The sequence below is a fragment of the Dendrobium catenatum genome, unplaced genomic scaffold (assembly GCF_001605985.2).
Source record: "Dendrobium catenatum unplaced genomic scaffold, ASM160598v2 fragScaff_scaffold_853, whole genome shotgun sequence".
Lineage (NCBI taxonomy): Eukaryota > Viridiplantae > Streptophyta > Magnoliopsida > Asparagales > Orchidaceae > Dendrobium > Dendrobium catenatum.
The window spans coordinates 8,569,247-8,590,584 of record NW_021319315.1 but is presented as its reverse complement, the minus strand read 5'-3'; the positions used below and the strand labels follow the sequence as shown (position 1 = coordinate 8,590,584).

The 21,338-nt window shown below is 35.1% G+C and overlaps 1 protein-coding gene across 2 annotated transcripts in view; it reads right to left on the bottom strand.

Moving 5' to 3' along the window:
* Positions 1-3,789: 3,789 nt before the first annotated feature.
* LOC110101323 (serine/threonine-protein kinase GRIK1) overlaps positions 3,790-21,338 on the bottom strand; it is a 29,218-nt gene continuing 11,669 nt past the window's right edge. The window contains exons 5-13 of one of the 2 annotated variants that reach the window (XM_020829181.2): positions 10,791-10,865; positions 7,461-7,548; positions 7,190-7,311; positions 5,784-5,879; positions 5,027-5,093; positions 4,703-4,818; positions 4,543-4,621; positions 4,337-4,474; positions 3,790-4,140 (exon numbers count right to left, since the gene is read on the bottom strand). In XM_020829181.2, coding sequence (XP_020684840.1) covers positions 4,356-4,474; positions 4,543-4,621; positions 4,703-4,818; positions 5,027-5,093; positions 5,784-5,879; positions 7,190-7,311; positions 7,461-7,548; positions 10,791-10,865 — 762 coding nt within the window. In that variant the 3' untranslated portion in view covers positions 3,790-4,140; positions 4,337-4,355. The remainder of the gene's footprint in view (positions 4,141-4,336; positions 4,475-4,542; positions 4,622-4,702; positions 4,819-5,026; positions 5,094-5,783; positions 5,880-7,189; positions 7,312-7,460; positions 7,549-10,790; positions 10,866-21,338) is intronic. The other variant, XM_028697011.1, reaches the window with a different exon arrangement.

The window sequence follows — 21,338 nt, the reverse complement described above, 5'->3', positions numbered from 1 at the left end:
ACCTTTAAATTTTTGCAGTTGTTGTTCCCTCCACCACCTATATGCTTCACTTTCTAACATAAGGATTTCCAGAGACACTCGTCAATTCTCAGGACATCTCATTCTATTCAAAACTTTCTTTATTCTGATGATCCAGTCTTCAGCACTTATGTTATAAACTCCTCCCTTAAATAATGGAGGTTTTAGACTCTAGAAGAGCTTTAAATATTTATCCACTTCTGTTCCCACAAGATCGCTTATCTATGCATTTACACTACTACCAGGAGTTGTAGGAGTGGCTAGGGTAACTACAGGTGGAACACCAGGTGTTGTAGATCCCACCATAGACTACATCCTTTCTATCATCTACATCATCACACTCATCATTTGCATTTTCATTAACTTCCCTGATATTATATTAGCAGCATCAGTTCCTACCGGTGTATGGTCTACACCGGGTGCACTTCCTCCTTCTGGTGCAACATTTTTCAGGATCCTTAGAGATCTTAATAGGCTAAGATGACTAACCATCAGTCCTTTCAGGTATTCTTTCACCCATTATATATGCAATGCATTACATTAAGAGTTATGCATTTATATAATCATGTATTCCTATTTAAAAGTTACTTTCATATGCTACCATATAAGCCATATTGAAATTAAACATGTTTATATATAATTCAAATGAAATTAGACTTTTTATGAACTTAGAAATAGTACACTTTCCTAGGCTTTGTAATAATTCCATCATATACAATCTTTTTCTTCTAAAATTATGCCTCCAAAATTAAATCCTCAAAAAATTTAAATATTTGTTATGATACCACTTTTTTGTAACACTCCACAATACCTCTTAACAATACTATAAAGTATCACTTACATAAACACATAATTTCCCATCATTAAACATTTAAAAACATTTCATTCACTATAAAATTTAAAAATTCTAAGAGCATATCATTTACTGAATACATGGAAGCATCTAAACTCTAAGTTACTTCAAATATGAACTTACAAAGTCATTACTAAAACCAAAATAAAAACTCAATGAATTGTTTACATATCTCAGATGTAGACTGACACAAATATTTAAAAATAAGTATATAAAATCAAAATACTTGCACTTAGTTTTTTTCAACTTTTTCCTTTTCCTATCCTCTAACAACAATCAGTAAGAAAAATACTTGTGAGCTATGAGGCTCAATAAGTTATGAAAATTAATTAACAGTTAAAATATAATACTTATAATAAATCAAAACATTGAAATCATCATTGATTAAACTTACCCTTATTAAATATCATAAAATCATAATTAACATTTGTCTTTACTTCTTTTGAAATTTATATTGAATACCAATTTTTATTTGTAAAAGATTTGACTATACTTTAATAACTTTATTCAATGGAGCCTAGATAAACCTGATATTATCACCATTGAATTACATAAAGATCACTTTTGCCTCTTTTAGGGGTCTCTTTTGCCTTACATGTTATACATGTATTATATTCTTTGGGGTCCCTTTTTCTCCACTTGCAATGTAGTCTCATCTATGGGAACCCTTTTGTCTCACATGCAATTATAAGTTATACGTCATTTATAGCCAAACTTTATTTTTAAATTGATATTCACTAAAATTTTCAGTGTTCATAAGTCATACTTAAGTTGTTGCATGATTCATGATTAATTCTATAATAATCGGTATATAATTAAAATGTATATCATATGCAAAAAAATTGATATCTTTTCAAAATAGCATCAAATAGGAAAACATTTAGATTAACTTACTAAACCTTATTTTACACTTTCCTGATTAACTTATGTATCTGGTTGTTCATACTTTGAAACTTGAATGAAAAATCCTTTCTATAAATTAAATAAATTTAATAACATTTTTTTAATGCATTCTAAATTAAACTTCATACTTATAATTAAAAGCCACTATATTTGAATATAGATGTATTACTTACTTCCTCAAAGATTCATCTTTTTAACTCCTCCACTTTGTTCTCTTCTTCGATTGTAAGTAACCTACCTATAACATTAAATTATAATAACATTACAATTTATCTCATAACCTCCCCTTTGCATAGATCCAAAGAATCCTCCTTTAATTTTTCTCTCTAAATCTTTTTTCACTAGTTCCTCAATTTGTTTGCATACTTATCTCAAACTATAATTCATCACATATTTTTAAATTAATTACATATAGATCTTAATGAAAGTTTATATAAAAAAAGTCATTCAATCATATCACTAAAACTTGTTAATATTTGTATAACCGGAACTCTTGTATTGCTTTAAACCAATCCTCCCTTCAAGGCAATATTCCAAATTCCCTGCCGCCGCTTGCAATAGGGAAATTCTGTGAACTCTACTACAATACCGTGGCATTATGCCGTCTATTGGAGACTTTGTCGACTCCTACAGGAACTCCAGAAACTGTGCCGAACTAGATAATAGTAATTTATGCACTGCAATGTTCTGACACCAGCAACAGTGATTTGTGGGCACTGTGCCGAACGAACGATTATCATCGGACGTAGCTCTACATCCGTAGGATAATAACATGTCGTCACGTGCTATTATTCTTTACCGCACAGCCCGACGATCTGACCCGGACCGAAACCCGATATTATATGTTCACGTATTGCTAGGTATTGCTCGGTATTGCTTGACAATAACGAAAAATACCGCTCAGTCAAGATCAATACCTAGCAATACCGAGCAATACCTAGCAAAATCGGGGTATTGCTAGATATTGGCCTTGACATAATGGTATTTCTTGTTATTGCCGAACAATATCGAGCAATACCCCGGTCTGCACAAATCAGCTAATACATAACAATTCCGGGTCCGATCCGGGTTTTCGGGCCGCGCAGTAAAGAGTAAGAGCACGTGGCATCATTTTACTGGCATCCGAACGTAGAGCTACATCAGGACACCGAACCAAATAAAAATTCATGCTGAACACTCTCTTTGCTATGCGTGAAACAAAATAGAAAAGGGGATTTAGCGAGATAATATCAAATATGAAATAGGGATAAGGAGAGCCCATACTAACTATTTTCCGCCTAAGATAGCATCCATTCAATAAAAATTACTAAGTTATGATAATTTAAATCTTATACCATTTAATTTTAAAAATATTAATTTTAAGTCATTTCTCATTATTTTAAATTAAATTTTACAACAATTTAATTTACTTAAACTTTTACAAACCCATAATTCTTGGGTCTTACAACAATACAAAAATTGTCCCAAACAAACCCTAAGACTTTATTTAGGATAATTTTTTTATTATTTTATGAAACAACTATCTATTATAAAATTTCAAATTTAAAAAATTTTTATGCTAAAAAATTGCTTCATAAAATAATAAAAAAACTATCCCAAACAAAGCCTAAAATTGCATATGAATCAACTTTCTTATTATTTTCTGAAACAACTTCCTAATACAACTTCTTTAAACTAAAAAAACTAAAAAAAAAATTACTTTTAAAAGCAATAAATAAATTGTCCCAAACAAAATCTAAGTTTAAGAAGTTATAACAAAATGACTGTTTACTAAAGTATTAAAAACTTTTTTTTTAATAATATTTTCAAAACAATTTTAAAAATTCAATTTCTTTTTAATCCAAACAAAGCTCAAATCATGTCGTAAAGTAGACCCCAAAAAAAAAAACAAACGAGGCATAAGCAATATATATATAATTTACATATTATTAAAAATATAAGCAGAGAATAATTTATTAGCAGATAAAGTAGGACTCCTCCCAGTCCCAGATCAAAATTTTGGGTAGCGCAAGCAATTTGACCATCACAATGCGGAAAGCATTTTAACCAGTAAATCATGAATACAAGCAAAGTTTAGTATTCAGACTCATATCCCATAATCAGATTAAAGCAGACCATCTTATTGCTCACACCATAAATTCCATTACTAACATAAAGAAGAAAATAAAAAAAAAAGATCCACACCACTAGCCTTGACATAAAACAACAACATTCTCTCTTAAAATTAATATAAAAAACAAAAAAAAGAGAGAGAAACAACACAACGCTAATTCACAGCAGAACAAGGCAGAAGGTCTGTGAACTGAACAATTCTTGCTAGTTATTACCAACACTCATCGTCACCTCTCCAAGTAATCCATTAAGTTCTGCAATAAACACAAAAGCCTCTCCATCAGCGATCATAACGGTCAGAAGCAATGAGGTTTTGTTTGGGACGGTTTTTTTACTGCTTCTAAAAGTAGCTTTCTTGTACAAAAAATTTAATTTTTATACTAAAAAGTTGTTTTTAGAAGCAGGAAAAAATCTGTGCCAAACAAATCCTGAATGAGATTCATTGCTCACATTTTTCAAAAAAATAAGCTTAGGAAGATAATTTGACTAAATTTTTGTGCCGGCACGGGTACTCCGGTATAGGCCCATCCTCTTCAACAACCCAAGGATGCTCAGCCACTGCAGGCAAGGTAATTCGGTGCTTGGGATCTGCAGTAGCAAAAGACTGATGAGAAATCATAGGTGAGGAGAAAACTGCATTTGCAGAGACTCAGTACCTTTGCAGAGAAGACGTTCGAGCAAGTTTCTAAGCTGCGGATTTATGTCGTCAGGTAAGAACAATGGGTTGTTAACGATCTAAGAGAAAAATGAAATAAGTCAGGTAATGGACCTTATATTCTTACTAATGGCTTTGCAGAAAATGAAAGGATTTCTGACCTTGTCATAAGTTTCCTGCAGTGTCTCTCCAAGGAATGGATAGTGACCTACAACCATGCAATATAGAGTGACACCTAGAGCCCATGTGTCAGCAGCTCTCCCATGATAGGTTAAGCCTGCAAGGAAAAAACGTTGGCAGTTATGCCTGCTGCATGCAGGATTCTTCCTTGCACAGCCATGTTTTTGGGATTAAGTGGGACGGCTTTCTTGCTGCTTCTAAAATAACTTTTTAGTTCAATAATTAAATTTTTTTAACTAAAAAACTGCTTTAAGAAGCAACAAGAAAGCCGTCCCAAACGAAGCCTAATTCAAGGCTCCCTTTACCTAAACAACACTCTGGAGCAGTAAAGACAGGAGTTCCAGGAGATCTTCGGAGTTCATCATTATCATCCTGCAAAGCCAACAATCTTCCTATCAGTTGATGCTGTCAAATTTGCTAGCATGTGATCAAAAAAATTGCAGGTGTATAATAAATATAGGAACTGAAAACTATATATCTCCAAAAAATTATTCCGGAACCATTAATTTCAGGTTGTGTTTAAAAAAGGGATAAATAAGGAAGATAGTTATTTTGAATCAGGTAGTGCTATTAAATAAATAATCCTTATGAATAGTTAATAATTCCCACAATGAAACTAATACCACTATCAATTAAAAGTAATCAAGGATCTGTTTTTCTTAGGTACCATTTGCTAGGAACAATCTGAAGCCAAATTTAAGGCATAGACATTCCAGAAGGTTCCCTCCAATTGCAAAGTCTATGGAACGTTATTTTATTAAATATTATGCTTAGGGCATGATTAATATGCAAATATTAACTTTATATGCTTCATTCTATACGTACGATAGGGTGGGTCAGGGACCAACAATAGTTGGGTTCCTCCATGCAACCTAAGAGTCATGGTTGTATGAAACAACCTCTATGATGCACGGGTCATCCCCTTGAAATACAAATGGAAGCAAGCCTACACTAGTTGTCCCACTTCGTATGAATATTTTTATTTATCACGGTAAAATTAGCATCATGTAATGTGTTGCACTAGAAATTTAACAGTCTAATTAAAGATTATTACAAGCTTACCTCAAAAACTTGGCTGACACTGAAATCTCCAATCTTCACTAGCCCAGTGCTGGTTATCAAAAGGTTATCAGGCTTAATATCCCCATGGACAATATTCTACAGATTTGGTAAATGAAATTAATTACATGGACATCGGTAATAATAAGAACATCATATGAGCAAACAAAGCTAAGAGCATATCATGCATAAAACAGCAAAATAGAAAGCGCATTAAGGCTTCATTTGGGACAGCTTTTTTGCTGCTTCTTAAAGCAACTTTTAATTTTTTTTTAAAAATTGTACTAAAAAGCTGCTTTGAGAAGCAATAAGAAAGCCATCCCCCTAAATCATCGATAAAAAAAAATGGTAGATTAATCACGGTTGATGCATGTCCCTAGATGACTTGGCATATTTCTAACAAGGTTAATCTGAATTGCACATCATGTATTTATAATAGTAGAGTTAAATAACTAATGTCAGCTAATTCAGAATGTACTTAAATTTAGAATGAAACTATATGGGGAATTATATTAATAAACTTTACATGAGAACTACTTCCGAATTGATTTTGGGCGATTTGTCTTGTGCACCTAAATCAAAACCAATTATAGTAGAAGTTTGATATATTTATTACACAATAGTAAGTACTATATTCTCATCAAGCAATAACTTGTATGCTGAACCTCTTAGTAGGATGATGCTACTTATGACTGGAGAAAGTTTATAATGCCACATTTGAAGTGGTATCATGCAGAAGAAATATTAGTACAGTGCAACCAGGATACAAAGAAAGAAATGGAAATAGATGCAAAACAATAATTGATCCTTGTGAATGCGCACCATCCAATTGCTGCAATTGATGGCATATGATTCCAACAAAGAGACGGGTGGTGAAAGTACAAACTAAATTAGCAGAAAACAAAACATTAAGTAACCAACATTGGTCTTCTGTAGGAGGCTATCAACAACAGTGAATTCGGGATTAAAGTTCAAAGAACCAAGATACAAGACTAAATTAGTTTAAAGCATTTCAGATGGGCACAACAAAGAAAGAAACATAATTGAAATTTATAAATATGATGATTTAGAAAAGGCTATATGATACTATATGCTGGTTAAAATTTGCTGAAATTCTTTTCTAAAATAAATGATTTACTTATTACATGAATAAATTAGCAGAAAACAAAACATTAAGTAACCAACATTGGTCTTCTGTAGGAGGCTATCAACAACAGTGAATTCGGGATTAAAGTTCAAAGAACCAAGATACAAGACTAAACTAGTTTAAAGCATTTCAGATGGGCACAACAAAGAAAGAAAGATAATTGAAATTTATAAATATGATAATTTAGAAAAGGCTATATGATACTATATGCTGGTTAAAATTTGCTGAAATTCTTTTCTAAAATAAAAGATTTACTTATTACATGAGCGTGGAGATACAGGAGACCAGCAACGACATCTCTCAAGTATCTTCTAGATTTACTTTCTCCAATGCCACCTGGACCAGAACCTTCACATACCAACTTACCTTCCACATACTCTAGGACTGGAAATGAGATATAAAACCATTAATAAGTAACGATCACGACTTAATATCAGAGACATCTAACTTAAGCTTGTCCCCAGGAAAAAAAAAAATTATTTAAGCACAATAGCACATAAAACATGAAAAATAAATAAAAAACCAGTGAATACCCATGTAGAAGTGATCTGACAGTGGATCATTAATCACCTCAATAAGATTTACTATATTGGGATGGCCCAACATTTTCATGATTGAAACCTGAAACAATTAAGGAAAAAAAAAAACAATGACATGACACAATTTAACAGGAAATTAATCATCGACTGCAAAAACAAGTAAAACAAAACCATAGACAACTTTAACTTTGATGGTCACAATGCTTTGTTAAGCCAATTATTGATTGTATTAGAAATCGAGAAAAAGACCAAAATAGTTTCTCAACTCTTTACGATGAGATCATTGGTCCCAACATCCAAAATGATGGATGTTTGACTAAATGGTGTTAAAATTAGGGGTATTTAGTTTTTTTTTTTTAATTATTTATTATATATAATTTCCAAGTAATTATAATTTTTCAAAATAAATTTATCAATCATTTCTTTAATAATAGTAATAGTATTTTTAGTTATAATTTTAAAAATTTAGTCATCTTTTATAAATTATGATTGGTAAATATATTTGTGACTAAAATTAATATTGAACTATTATTTAATAAAAACTATAATTTAAAGTTATGGTTATATAATAAATATTTACTTGAAAATTATAAAATATAACTAAAATTTTTAAAATTATAATTAAAAATACTAATACTTTTTTTATTAAACAAAAGATTAATATTTTTAAATTAAAATTATTTAAAAACTATATCTAATAAATAGTTTAGTCAAATAATTACTAAAATGCCCTTAATTTTAAAACCATTAAGTCCAACATCCATTATTTTGGATGTTGGGAACCAAATAATCCCATTTTAAAGAGTTAAGGGATCAAAATGGTCCCTCAAGATAATTGGGAATCATTTTGGTCATTCCTAAAGAGTTCAGGGACCATTTTGATTATTTTCTCATTAGAAATCATACAATTTATGTCATTCTCTACAATACAACAACAATAACATCAAGCCTCTATCCCACTATGTAGAGTCGGCTACATGAATCCTTTTTCTCCATTGTGTCTGGTTAAGAGTCAAATTCTCATTTAGATATAATAAAGAAAGATCATTAATTTCTAATATTCTCAAACGAAAACGTTTAGACTCTAAGGTTGACCTCCATAATTCAAGTTTACCTTCAACTCCCTCTTTTAGTCTTATCAACAAGAAGAATACCGTTAGGAAAAAGCATACACCAAGGAACATCCTCTTGCAAATCTCTAGTAAGAACACCCATGACTAAAGCAAAAAGATATGGGCTTAAGGCTGATCCTTGATGTAAACCAACTGAAATTGGAAAATTCTTGGTCAAACCACCTTGTGTTTGAACACAAGTAACACATCCCTAATGACTTGAATATAAGCATTCTTAATCCCTTTCTTTTTTAAAAATAATTAAATTTCAAATATGCCCATAAACCATAATCAGAAGTTGTATGCTCCCTATTTATGTTGTGTTGAAGATTCAAATGCACATTCCAAAGGAGGGTAACTGGAAGGTGCTGGGGGACCAATACCAAAGGACGGTAGCTGGAAGGTGCTGGGGTACCAATACAGAAAAATTACAAATCAGAAGGGCAAATCCCACTGATTGCAACAAGGATGGTGAGTGCGAACTGCTGAAGTGAAAAGGGATGTCTCATCGATTGCAGCAGGAATTGACAGCATGAAAAGAAAGCTGTATTGAAGCATTGCTAGCAGATGCCAAGCACAGAGAGAAGGAATGTTTTTAAATTTTGGTTATCATGACTGTTCCAAGAATCATATAAGTTCCAAATATAAACTAGGCAGCTCTATGTATATATTATCCTTGTATGTATGATAAATGAATCAAGTTTTTCAATTATTCCTCTACTTTCTACATGGTATCAGAGCCTCGGGTAAGAGTTTCAAATTCCAAACTACTTTTCAGCCTAATTTCTTAATTATGGTTTGCTCCATTATCCATGTATGAGAAATCAGTCTTTTCTGCAAGAGAGCCAACAATCATACATAGTGAGAGCCAGATAATTCCAATCAAAGACGAACTCCATGATCTGCAAAACTTCATACCAACAAAATCGTAAAAGCTATCTAAATTGGATTATATAGAACGTTTAATTACATTATAAATCATACAATTTATGACATTCTCTGCCATAGTCTTTTAAAAATAATTAAATTTCAAACATCTCCATAAACCATAGTCAGATATTGTATGCTCCCTATTAAGTTATGTTAAAGATTCAAACGCACATTCCAAAGGAGAGCAACTAGAAGGTGCTTGTGGAAGAATAAAACAAAAATAAACAACATAATTAGAAATTAGAAGGGCATATCCCACAAATTGCAATATTGCATTATTGCAACAAGGATGGCGATTGCGGACAGCTGAAATGGAAAGCAATGTCTCCTGGATTGCAGCAGAAATTGACAGCATAAAAAGAAAGCTGCATCCCTTTAATTGAAGCATTACTAGCAGATGCCGATCGCAAAGAGAGTAAGGAATGCTTTCAAATTTTGATTATCATGACTGTTCCTAGTATAAACCAGGAAGCTCTATGTATAAATTCTCCGTATGTATGATGAAGGAATCAAGTTTTTCAGCTATTCCTTTACTTTCTATATGGTATCACTCATCTCTCTCCTTCAAGTCCTTTAGCTCAGCTAAAGATTATATTTGGGATCATCATTATCGGTTAGGGCATTTGCTGTTGTAGGTTCTAAAATTCATGATTCCATTATACAAAGATGTAGACATTTAAAATTTTGATTATGAAGCTTGTGAAATTACTAAACATCATAGAGTTCCTATTTCCTTTAAGTGAATCAAGATCATCTAATCCCTTCTTATTTATCCACTACGATAATTGGGGACCCTAAAAATCCCTAACATCTCCAAAGCCAAAGGATTTATAATACTAATTGATAATTATACTCATATGACATGAGGATGTCTGAAAAAATAAAATTTCGATATCAATCACATTCCTACAACTTTTGTCACCATAATAAAAAATTAAATTGGAGTCAACATTAAAAAGATTGTAGTACTCATAACCAAATCATGCCCATTAATTTTCCTCAAAATTATTACAAGTTCATGAATAAAGTCCGATTGATTTTCATACTTCTTTTCTACAGTTGACATATAAGAGGAGAACCCAATAATTTTCCTCAATCCCTCAAATACAACCCCACCCCCCTCTTCTTTTCTCTACCCTTCTCTATCATGCAATGAGCTCATGATGCAAATCTTCAATTTACCTTTATCCTACACTAACATCAGCCAGTATCATATATTCTTCATATCACTGTAAACATATGCATAAAATCCACGTAAGCAATCATAAAATAAATTACTCACCTCCCTAAGAACATCATTCATTGCAGTCTCGGATGGTGCCACACGCAACTTAAGCAAATGTGATTTATGAAAAACCTGCATAAGGAAGATAATTTAATATCACATGTTGGCAATCAGGAAACCATAATAATCACAAGGATCCTAAAATATAACACATGCCGAAAATAGTAAATATCTAATATGACTCGGTGCAAAACCTCTCCTTAACATGCATGCAATACAGAAAAAAAAATGATAGGGGAGGGAGCGGAGAATACATGGAATGCAAGGAGAAAACAAGGGGCAAATACAGGATGGAATGCAAGGAGTGAACAGCAAGATATCCACCTTTATTTGGGAACTCCAAACAAACTCATCAACCAAATCGCTATGTTATAGGAAACAGTCGATCAATTAGGCTTTGGTTCCAGATTCGGGAATATCTAGTTTAACATTCAATTTTTACAAACATATTCTAATACCATTACCATCCTTATTAGTCTTATCAGCAACTATTTGGGAACAACCTTAGGAGTCCTTATTTACTTTTCATTTCAACTGAGCATTGCTTGAGTTAAAACTATTTTGCACAATTTAGGATATCAAAGGCAAAGAATAATGATTACCTCCCATCAGGTAAGGCTAACCAGAACTAAAGCAAAAAACACCCTTCTACCATACCATAAATGATTGATGCAATGATTTGGAATATTAGATGCATCTGTAATATGGGACCTAACTGAAGATTAAAGAAGCGTGTTAAGATGAATAACTTGCAACCTTTAGCTATCTTGGAACCTATCATTGAAACATAGAAGGACGGTGTTTTTTCTGGAAATATTTGGAATTTTATGAAACATTCGTTAACAAAACAATCAAGATTCAGGTATTCTCAAAAAGGGTATTTCCTGCACTTTCTTGGCTGATACTGTTCAACTTAATAATGTGAATATCTCAAGTGCTGAATTGTAGACCATGGGGACTTTCGTGTATGCAAGTGGCTTGAGAACTACGAGAAAAAACTATTGAAAGATCTACAAAAATACAAAATATCTATAATAGTGGCTGACTGTGGATTAGAGCTGGTGGCTTTAACATAATTCTGAACATTAACGGGAGGAAAGAGGGTTGTGAACATAATTTCAATGCCATTGACGAGTTTGTGCATACAATTTTTTTTTTAATGATTAAAGCTTCACTTCCCAAAAAAAAAAAACTTCACATTAATTTGAGATCTAATATGACAATTGTCAAGTCTTAAGTCCTGGATAAGAAGAGTGGAGGGTTGCGTTAGGTAGTCGACAACCAGCGTAAAACTTGTCGAATAATCATAACATGAATCTTTTAATACATTATGTTAATGCTAGGGCGCTCCCTAGAAGCGAGTAAGAGACATGTTGTATGGCCTAAATACAGTGAAGAGTGTGCCAGGGCTGTTGTCCAGGTGCTCAGGTACATTGTTAAATAAGCAAGGGTTCCCATATCACGGATAGATATGGGCAAAGAATCTAGTCCATAAAAATAAAATTAGGATAGAACCTTGGAATATAAGTTATCTTACAAGAAAATTAATGGAACTAATATATATTATGATTCATAGGAAAATAAATAGTCTATACATTCAAGAAATTAAATGAGTTAGAGAGAAGACTAAGGAGATTGATAGTTTAGGATTTAAACTATGGTATACAGGTAAGAGTCATACTAGAAATGGGGTAAGTGTAATTATAGATAAGAGTTTGAAGGATAATATTATAGAAATTAATAGAATTTGAGATAAAATTATAATTTTAAAGATTATTGTTGATGCTAAAATTATTAATATCATAAGTGTTTATACTCAAATAAGTTTTGATATTTATTCAAAATTAAAACTTTCGAATGATTTAGAAGAATTAATACAAATGATATCTTTTGAACAAAGTGCTTTTATTGGAGGAGATTTAAACAAACATGTTGGTAGAGAGGTAAAAGATTTTAAAAGCATTCATGATTTTTATGGATTTAGAGTAACTAATGAGGGTGGTAGGACTATATTAAATTTTTTCTAGCTTATGATTTATTGTTAACACCTTATTTAAAAAAAGAGATGAGCATATCATCACTTATAAGAATGGACATAGTAAAACTCTAATTGATTATTTTCTTATAAGAAAAATAGATTATTTAGACTACATAGATTGTAAATTTATTCCGAATGAAAATATATGTACCCAACATCCCTTATTAGTTTTGACTTTAAGATGAAAGAGCAAAATATAAAAAATAAAGTAAAATATTGTTCTAAGATTAGATTGGGTCATCTAAATAACAATAACAAAAAAATCTTTGAGAGTAAGATTTAAGATTTTAAGATTTTGACTGCACACAAGGAAGTTATTGTTATATGGAAAAAAAGTATATAATGATATTAAGAATAGTGTAAAGAATGTACTTGCAGTATCAAAAGAAAAAACTCATAATAGTAAAAATAGTTGGGGCGGAATCAAAATGTGTAAGAAAAGATAAAAAATAAGAAGTTTTGTTATAAAAATTGATTTAAACGTAAAAACTTGAAAAATTGGGAAAGATATTCTCAATTGATTTACGCCTCAAAACGCCTTGAGGCTTACGCCTCGCCTCACGAATGAAAAACGCCTCAATACCCGAATACGCAATTTTAAACATTGCTCCGTACCATCGGTCTTTTTTTCTTTTGAGTGTTTTCGATGACGGCAAAGAATTTTAACGAGATTAGGTTCCGGGTGAATTTTCAGAAGGCATATTATGTTTTAGATAAGACACAACCCAAAGATTTTGCCCTCATTTTGTGAGGACTTTTTTATCTGAGTTCTAGTTTCTTATAGGCGCAAGCCCCTATAGTTAATTACCCCTCCTGATAACAAGAGATAACTTTTGATTAATGCTAGTTATTCAAGCGGTCACATAGGTTATGAACCTATCGTATAATAGCAACAGTCTTAGGGTTTGAATTTTGAATTTGGATTTTGAAGTTTAGAATTTAGAGTTTATCACCATAAACTTAAAACTTGTGGTGGGGGGAATGAAGACGAGCCCGATCAAGATCCCATGGTTTCGTCGTCCTAGGATATCATATTCACTGGTCTACTTAGTCATAGGAGGTAGTCGACCCAACCTGACAAAAGGTACCTTATCGTTATAGGCAGCCATGGGTTGCATTGTCCAATAATACCTTGTAGACATGGGTTGATGTTTGACTAAGGGGATATATCCGAATCCACCTTAGCTGACAGAGGACTTTATGCCCATCGAATATACCCTATGATTCATCACTCAAGGGTTTGACGCCGTTAGGGAACAAATGGGATTTGGTCGTGATCAATATGATGGTGTCATTTTGCGGCAAAACATCCAAATCAGAGGGCACGTGTCACGTCCTTGGTAGCAAAAGACTATTTGAGAATAAATAGTAGTAATACACCCGACATACATTCACTCTTTGTGAGCTGAGGTTAATTTCAAATTTATCACCTCCGACAAACGGTTGCGAGAGGTAGATAGTTTTAGTTTTAAGTTCTTAAGTGCAAGATTTCATTTCAAGGATTTAGAATTTTGTTAGATTTGAGATTTAACCCCTCCAGTTGAAATTTTCTGTCAACACGATCATCATCAAGGTGACGTTAAATTCACTTGTGTTTTTGTGGGTATTTGCATTGCTAATTGAACCTTTTCGACTCTGTCGACTTGCCGACAGAGGATCGGTTTCATATTTGAATTTATTTGTTGACCTGCACAGCATCCTTAGAAGTCACATGTGTTTTCATAACACGTTCGTCGGGGCCCATAAGAGTATTTAGGGGGCATTTTATTATTCAAGTCAGGTCAACTCCATTCCTTTTTAGGAGGATGAAACTCGAATATTTGACCCGCACAGCATTCTCATATCGTTGGATTTGGGACTTATATATGACGATTGGACCACATGTGGGTTGTAGCATTTAACCCTGTGCAGCATTCTCGAACATTGGTGTTTGTAACTTCAACGCATTGACCGGAGCACATGCAGGGTTTTTGTTGCACTTTAGTTTAAGGAGTCATATTTAATACATAAGGGGAATTTTAACATATTTAAATATAATCCATTGCGCAAGTGATTTCATTTAGCAAATGCCCGAGATTTCTTTTAAGGGCCTACAAACGCCTTATGTCTGCTTTTACACATGTTACAGTGGCTTGTTTACTACATTTCTTTCGCATCTGCTTATAAACAGTGTATTATGTGTACGACGAGTTTCCTACAGTGACTCGTAGGATATTGCATTTGTTGTTGTCCTTCGGAATTTTGCTTGTTGTTGACACACTAGGAGTGCAACTGGTCTTCTACGACATCTCGTAGGGATTTATATTTGATTTGTTGTGTATCCTTTAGTGTTTGCCTACATATAGCATGTGGTGTGTATAAAAGGTCTTCCACAACCCCATAGACATCTATATTATGATTGGCTTGAAGATCTCCAATATTCCCAAGGGAACTATATGTTATTGTTTGGTTGTAAGTATGTTGTCATCCCTTCGATTTGATCTCTGCAAGACTGATTCATAGATGAGTTATGTTCACTACAACTCCCACTACCTCAATCATCTTTGTTGATGACTCATTGAATCCATAGCACATAAACTTTTATAGTCTACAAAAGATTGATGTATTTTATTTGCAGATTGTTGTTGAATGGAGGGAAGTCATAGTATTGATAGCACTAGCGTTATCGTCGATCGGAGGCGAGACTTTGTTTGCGAGTGTGGAAGAGAGCCGAAGATGTGGCTTTCGTGTGAGTCAAGTTCGCCAACGACGGACCGACGAGTAGAGTTTGGAAACGACGAGCGGACAGGTAGAGTTCGCTGGCGACGGACGGACAGCTAGAGTTCGCCGGCGACGGACGGACAGCTAGAGTTCGCCGGCGACGAACGGACAGCTAGAGTTTGCCGGCGACGGACGGACAAATAGAGTTCGCCGGCGACGGACGAACATATAGAGTTCGCCGGCGACGGACGGATAGATAGAGTTCGCCGGCGACGGACGGATAGATAGAGTTCGCCGGCAACGGACGGACATATAGAGTTCACCGGCGACGGACGAACATATAGAGTTCGCCGGCGACGGACGGACATATAGAGTTCGCCGGCGACAGACAGCTAGAGTTCGCCGGCGACGGACGGGCATATAGAGTTTGCCGGCGACGGACGGACATATAGAGTTCGCCGGCGACGGACGGACAGATAGAGTTCGCCGGCGATGGACGGACAAATAGAGTTCGCCGGCGACGGACAGATAGGTAGAGTTTGTCAGCGACCTGGATCTATTCGGAAGGGTTTGTGCGGCTCGGTGGCTTGCCGGAGAGCATGGAGATGATTCGGAAGCAAAGGAAGATGGCAAATTGCTGCTCTTGCAATTGATTGCCGGTCATAGGCGGATGAACGGTGCAGAGCTTCAAGGCAAAGCTGAAATCAGAGAAGTCCAATTCTTCTTGCAGCCAGAACTTCAGTAAATGATCATATATATATATATATATATATATATATATAATTTTTTATGTAGATATCTCTGTTTGTTTCTTTTATTCTCCCCATGCCTTGCAAAGAGCCAAGAGCAGTCATCTTGCCGACAATGCTTGCCATGTGGGTAGTGCCATGACGTATTTTCTTATTATCTTGTAAAATATTTTTCCAGATTGTCTGTGGAACACTCTGCACTCGAATCCAACAACTGTTGAGTGTACCCTGGTGTTTACTTCCTTATGCATTGTTCTCTTCCCAACTCCCAAACTTGAACTCCAATTGCGGGGCTCTCTCTTATCGTGGCAATAACAGCTTTAACCTTATACCATGAATATCATGCGGGTCCTTTCTGTAAGCCAAGCAAGACTTGCTTCCATATCTTATGAATCCCCTTAGATCGAATACTTTCAACTGCATCAACTTCTCGATATTGAATTCACTTGGCTATCATTTGCGTTTGCCGATGAGAACTCATAATTTGGGAAATTTTAAATGACAATCATTTATACTGCAGGAAACCAGCCGTCACATTCAAACACCCAGCTCATGTACCCATGTGGAGAGGAGCCAAAGTTGCTTATCTTCTCATGCCATGTGTCTGTCCCCTGTTGCCATGGAGTTTTTTTTTTGGGGCATATGAACCTTGTAAGTTATCACTGTTTATGAAAATTACAACTGCTATGAAAATATGGACTCAGGGGGTGTTTAATATTCAGTTTTAGGAAAAATTTTAAGGAATATTTAGCTTAAATCCCACCAAATTGCATTTTAGGGATTTTAGATTCTATTATCTTAATAAATCTCATTCATCTTCATTATTAACTAAATTTTGAATTCGTTAAATCTCATCATTCCAAAGATCTTAACGATTTAAGAAATCCCTTTCTCATAAAAGTTTAAACTGTCTATCAAAATTAATAATATTTGATAAGTTTCATGTCAAATAATTCTCAGATTTTTAAGCCTCTCAATATTAATTTATCTAGATTCATAAGCTCGAGTTAAATCTGAATTTTAGTCAAAAAAAGGCCTCAATATCACAAATCATAAATATAAGGCTTGGTTATTTCAAAGGATCATTCGTATTTTGAATTGCTTTGTATATTGATTTCAAATTAAACTTCGTATTTTCCAAAATCCACCGTATGTCTAAAATTCAAATAAGTCCAAAAATGCCGATCAGCTCCAAAATCGAATAACTGCCAAAAATTTCTAAGTCCAAAATTTGAGACAATTTCAACAGCCCCCGGCGTCCTCTCACCGGCGCCGGAAGGTAAGCAATGGCCTGACTCGGCTGAAAAAGGCGATAAACTCGACGGCGAGGTAGATTGGGAGAGTGAAATCGATCCATAAAGGTCTCAAGTTTTACTAATTGAACGATCCGCTGATTTAAGCAATTTAATTTAATTTATATTAACTTTAAACATATTTTTAGTCTCCTCAGAAAATCCCAACAGCCTTTCGACCTATCCCCAACGATCCCGCGACCGGGAATAAGTGAGGGCTTTCGCCCGTGTGGCTCGACCTCGGCAGAGCGAATCAACGGCGAGAATTAGAAGAGTAGTGTTTGCGCCTCCATTGTCGGATAATCTCGACGACCGAGGCTTCGGCGAGTCCGATCAAACCCCGAGGTTTCCTGCAATTGCTCCCAATTTTATTGTACGCTATTTGAAAAAATGCCTCTCCCTTTTCTCCTCTCATCCTTTTTTTTAAATAATATATAAATATGAATATTAATATATATATATATAATATATATTAATTTTATAATATATATATAAATATAATAGTATATATATATATATTATGATATAATATATACATATATAAGAGATCATATATAATACATATATAATATGATATTATAATATATAAACTATATTATTATACATAAGCAGGAGAGGGGCAGGAGAGATGAATCGGGAAGAAGGCCATGATCGGCGGCTAGGCACTGACTGAAGGTCACGCACAGGTCTCGGCTCGAAGGTGGCCGGTTGTCGGTCGACGTCGGAGGCATGAGGTCGGGCTGGCGACTAGCCGCGGTTTCAAGCGGCGGTGAGTATGTCTAGTCTAGCTTCGGGCTGGACACAGCGACGATATGGCTAGCCTGGTTCGGTCGAGCAGACGGTGGGGTGTGAGGCCGGAGAGTAAAGAGATAGGGTAGTAGGTGGTCGGGTCGGACTCGGAAGTAGAAGCTACAGCGGCGAAGGTCGACGGGCTCAGCGGGTTCGGAGACGTTGGCGACTTCGACGGGAATAGGCAAAAATGTAAGTTTTCGGAACTTGATTTCTTCCTTCTCTTATGTGCCCCCTTCTCGCTGGTTCTAAGAGCGTGTCCCTTCAAAATGAGGGAGAGAGTCCTTTGGTGTCATAGAGGAGCAGTAGTTTGGAGTGGTTTGAGATCGTGGTGGTTTTGGTCCGATCGTGGTAGTTGGGGTCTGTGAGTCTCCGCAGTGTGCAGGTCAACACGGAACTAAAGGGAGAAAGTATACCTTCCACAGCGAGCGAACTCCGTTGTTTCTTCCTGTCAAAATGTTGTAACTTACGATCCAACTGGAAGGGAACGTCGGCCAAGGAGCAAAGTCGAACAGGTACGATTATTCAATCATCTCCCGCTGTCCCGCATACTCACATTCGGGTGGCACCTCCCATTTTCATATCGTTGCATCCCCCTCACACTCCAAGGAGCTGCGAATGCTGAAGAAGGAAAGATGGAGCTGAGGAAGATGAAATGAAGATTGTAACTTACAATGTGAACACCATACGAAGTGGGCATTGCCGACAGCGGAGACAACGCGGCACTGCACCGCATCGTCCAAGGAGCAAGCGAACTCCTGTCATTGCTTCCAATCAAAATGTTGTAACTTCCGATCCAACTGGAAGGGAACGTCATCCACGGAGCAAAGTTGAACAGAGTCCGGGCTCCTCCCGCCGTTGCTTCCGATCAAAAAGTTGTAATTTCCGTCTTCGGATCCAGCTGGAAGGGAATGTTGTCCAAGGAGCGACGTCGAACAGCTACAAAGAAGCGTCCGAAAGAGAGAAAGTTACCTTCACAGCAAGCGAACTCCCATCGTTGCTTCCGATCAAAATGTTGTAACTTTCGATTCCGACTAGAAGGGAACGTCGTGCAAGGAGCGAACTATGCAGGTCGGGTTCGGGTCAACCTGAACCCGAAGCGAGTCGGGTTGGGGTCCGAAAAACCAACCCGTTTGCAAAAATGAGGCGGGTTCGGGTTGACCCGAACAATGTCAGGTTAGTTTTGGGTTGGACCCGAACCCGACCCGTGACCCATTTTTGACAGCCCTACCGACATGCGCGCCTGACGCACGTCCAACATGTTGGACAAAGCTATCACATGTCTAATAAAAAAATCAAACATGCCTGTTTGAAACTTTTGCCATAAAAACTTAATGAAAAATTGATTAAAAATCTCACTTTTTCTTTATTTTTTTTTTCATTTCTCACTCCAACACTTCACTTGTAAATTTGCTTGCTTGAACTTTTCCTTACTCACACGCTTGACTAGGACTGAGGTCGACATTGTCGAATCAAGACATCCAACTGCCAACTTCAAAGCTCGACTTTCACATGCTCATCTCCTAACTTTCTCTCTCCTCTCGATACCAAAGCTCAACCCCGAAGTCCAACAACCGACATCCTTTCCCCCTCTCAACTCCAAAGCCCAACGAGGCTATAATAGACATCTTCTTCTCCTGTGTTAAAGCCCAAGGTCCTTCAAATAAAAAATAAATAATCAAAGGGGATGGAGATGAATCCTCCAAATAAATAGTCTTTATTTATAACTCCATAAATATCTTACAATACAAAACTTTTCAATTTTCAATTAATATAAAGTTTTCAAATATTATAAAGTTTCAATTTTCAAGCTATAATTTTATATGTTATTAGTTTAAGTTGTGGTATTTGATATGTTGTATATATCTTTATATATATTGTGCGATAAAAATTAATGAGCACTCCTATAACTTTATAAATTTTTTATATTTATTTCGTTTAATTTTTAAGCATTATTTTAATTTTAAAATATCATGTACAATACGTGCTCGTGTCCTACATTTCAATAATAGACGTATCTTGTATATGTATCGTGTTGTGTTAGCTCCTAACTTCTTCTAATCATATGAATAAAGCATTTACCAAAACATGTATAGCCTTCTTAGATGGTTTTGGAAGTTTCTACCTGATGGTATATAAGACTAGGGTCCACTTAGTTGACTCTATGAGTACATGCTTACATGTATTCAGTTTTGATGGTCACAAGCATATTTTGAAAATTGTTTGAATGGTTTTCTTTGAGCTTAATGCAAATCATGGGTTCCACCAACATCAAATCTGTGCACATGGAGACGAGCCTTAGAAATAGGAATATTTGTATTTTATCCATATATAATAGAAACAAGGAAGCAATATTTGATGCATTGAAGACCTAAGAGAATCATATGTATATGCATATATATTAAACGGAAAAAATATTTTCTAACACTTCAATTATTTTATACAACCTTCGAACTTTTTCAAAAGCCATACTCTATTATTTTGAAAAATATTTTCAAAAAGAATAGGCGAAAAATTTTTCTTCTCTATTTTGGCAATTTTGAATGCTTTTTAAAATTGTCTCATTATAGATGGATGGGCATCCACAAAGTACATATGTGTGTTAGACCGGCTCCTAGTGGGCCGGTCCAGCCGGACCCTTCTAAGGGGCCGGTTCACATTTATAGGAGGGGCGACGGCAAGAGGGAAAGAGAGAGATTTAGGTGGGGTCCACTTGAGTTCAAATTCAAATTTGGAGCCAAAGGAGGGGGCGAAAAGAGCCTTTGGGTCTTTTTGTATTTTTGTTTTAATTGTATGCCTTAAACATGAAAGGGAGATTAGGGATAGGGTTATGTTTTGATTATTGTGCTCTTGTGAGGGTTCTTCTTGATGTCTTGGGCTCTAGACTCATCTAGAGATTGGAAGAGAACGATCCTCCTCTCGAATTGAGGATCAATTGTATCTTTGCTTTTGTTGTATCCGTTAGTTCTCTCTTTTG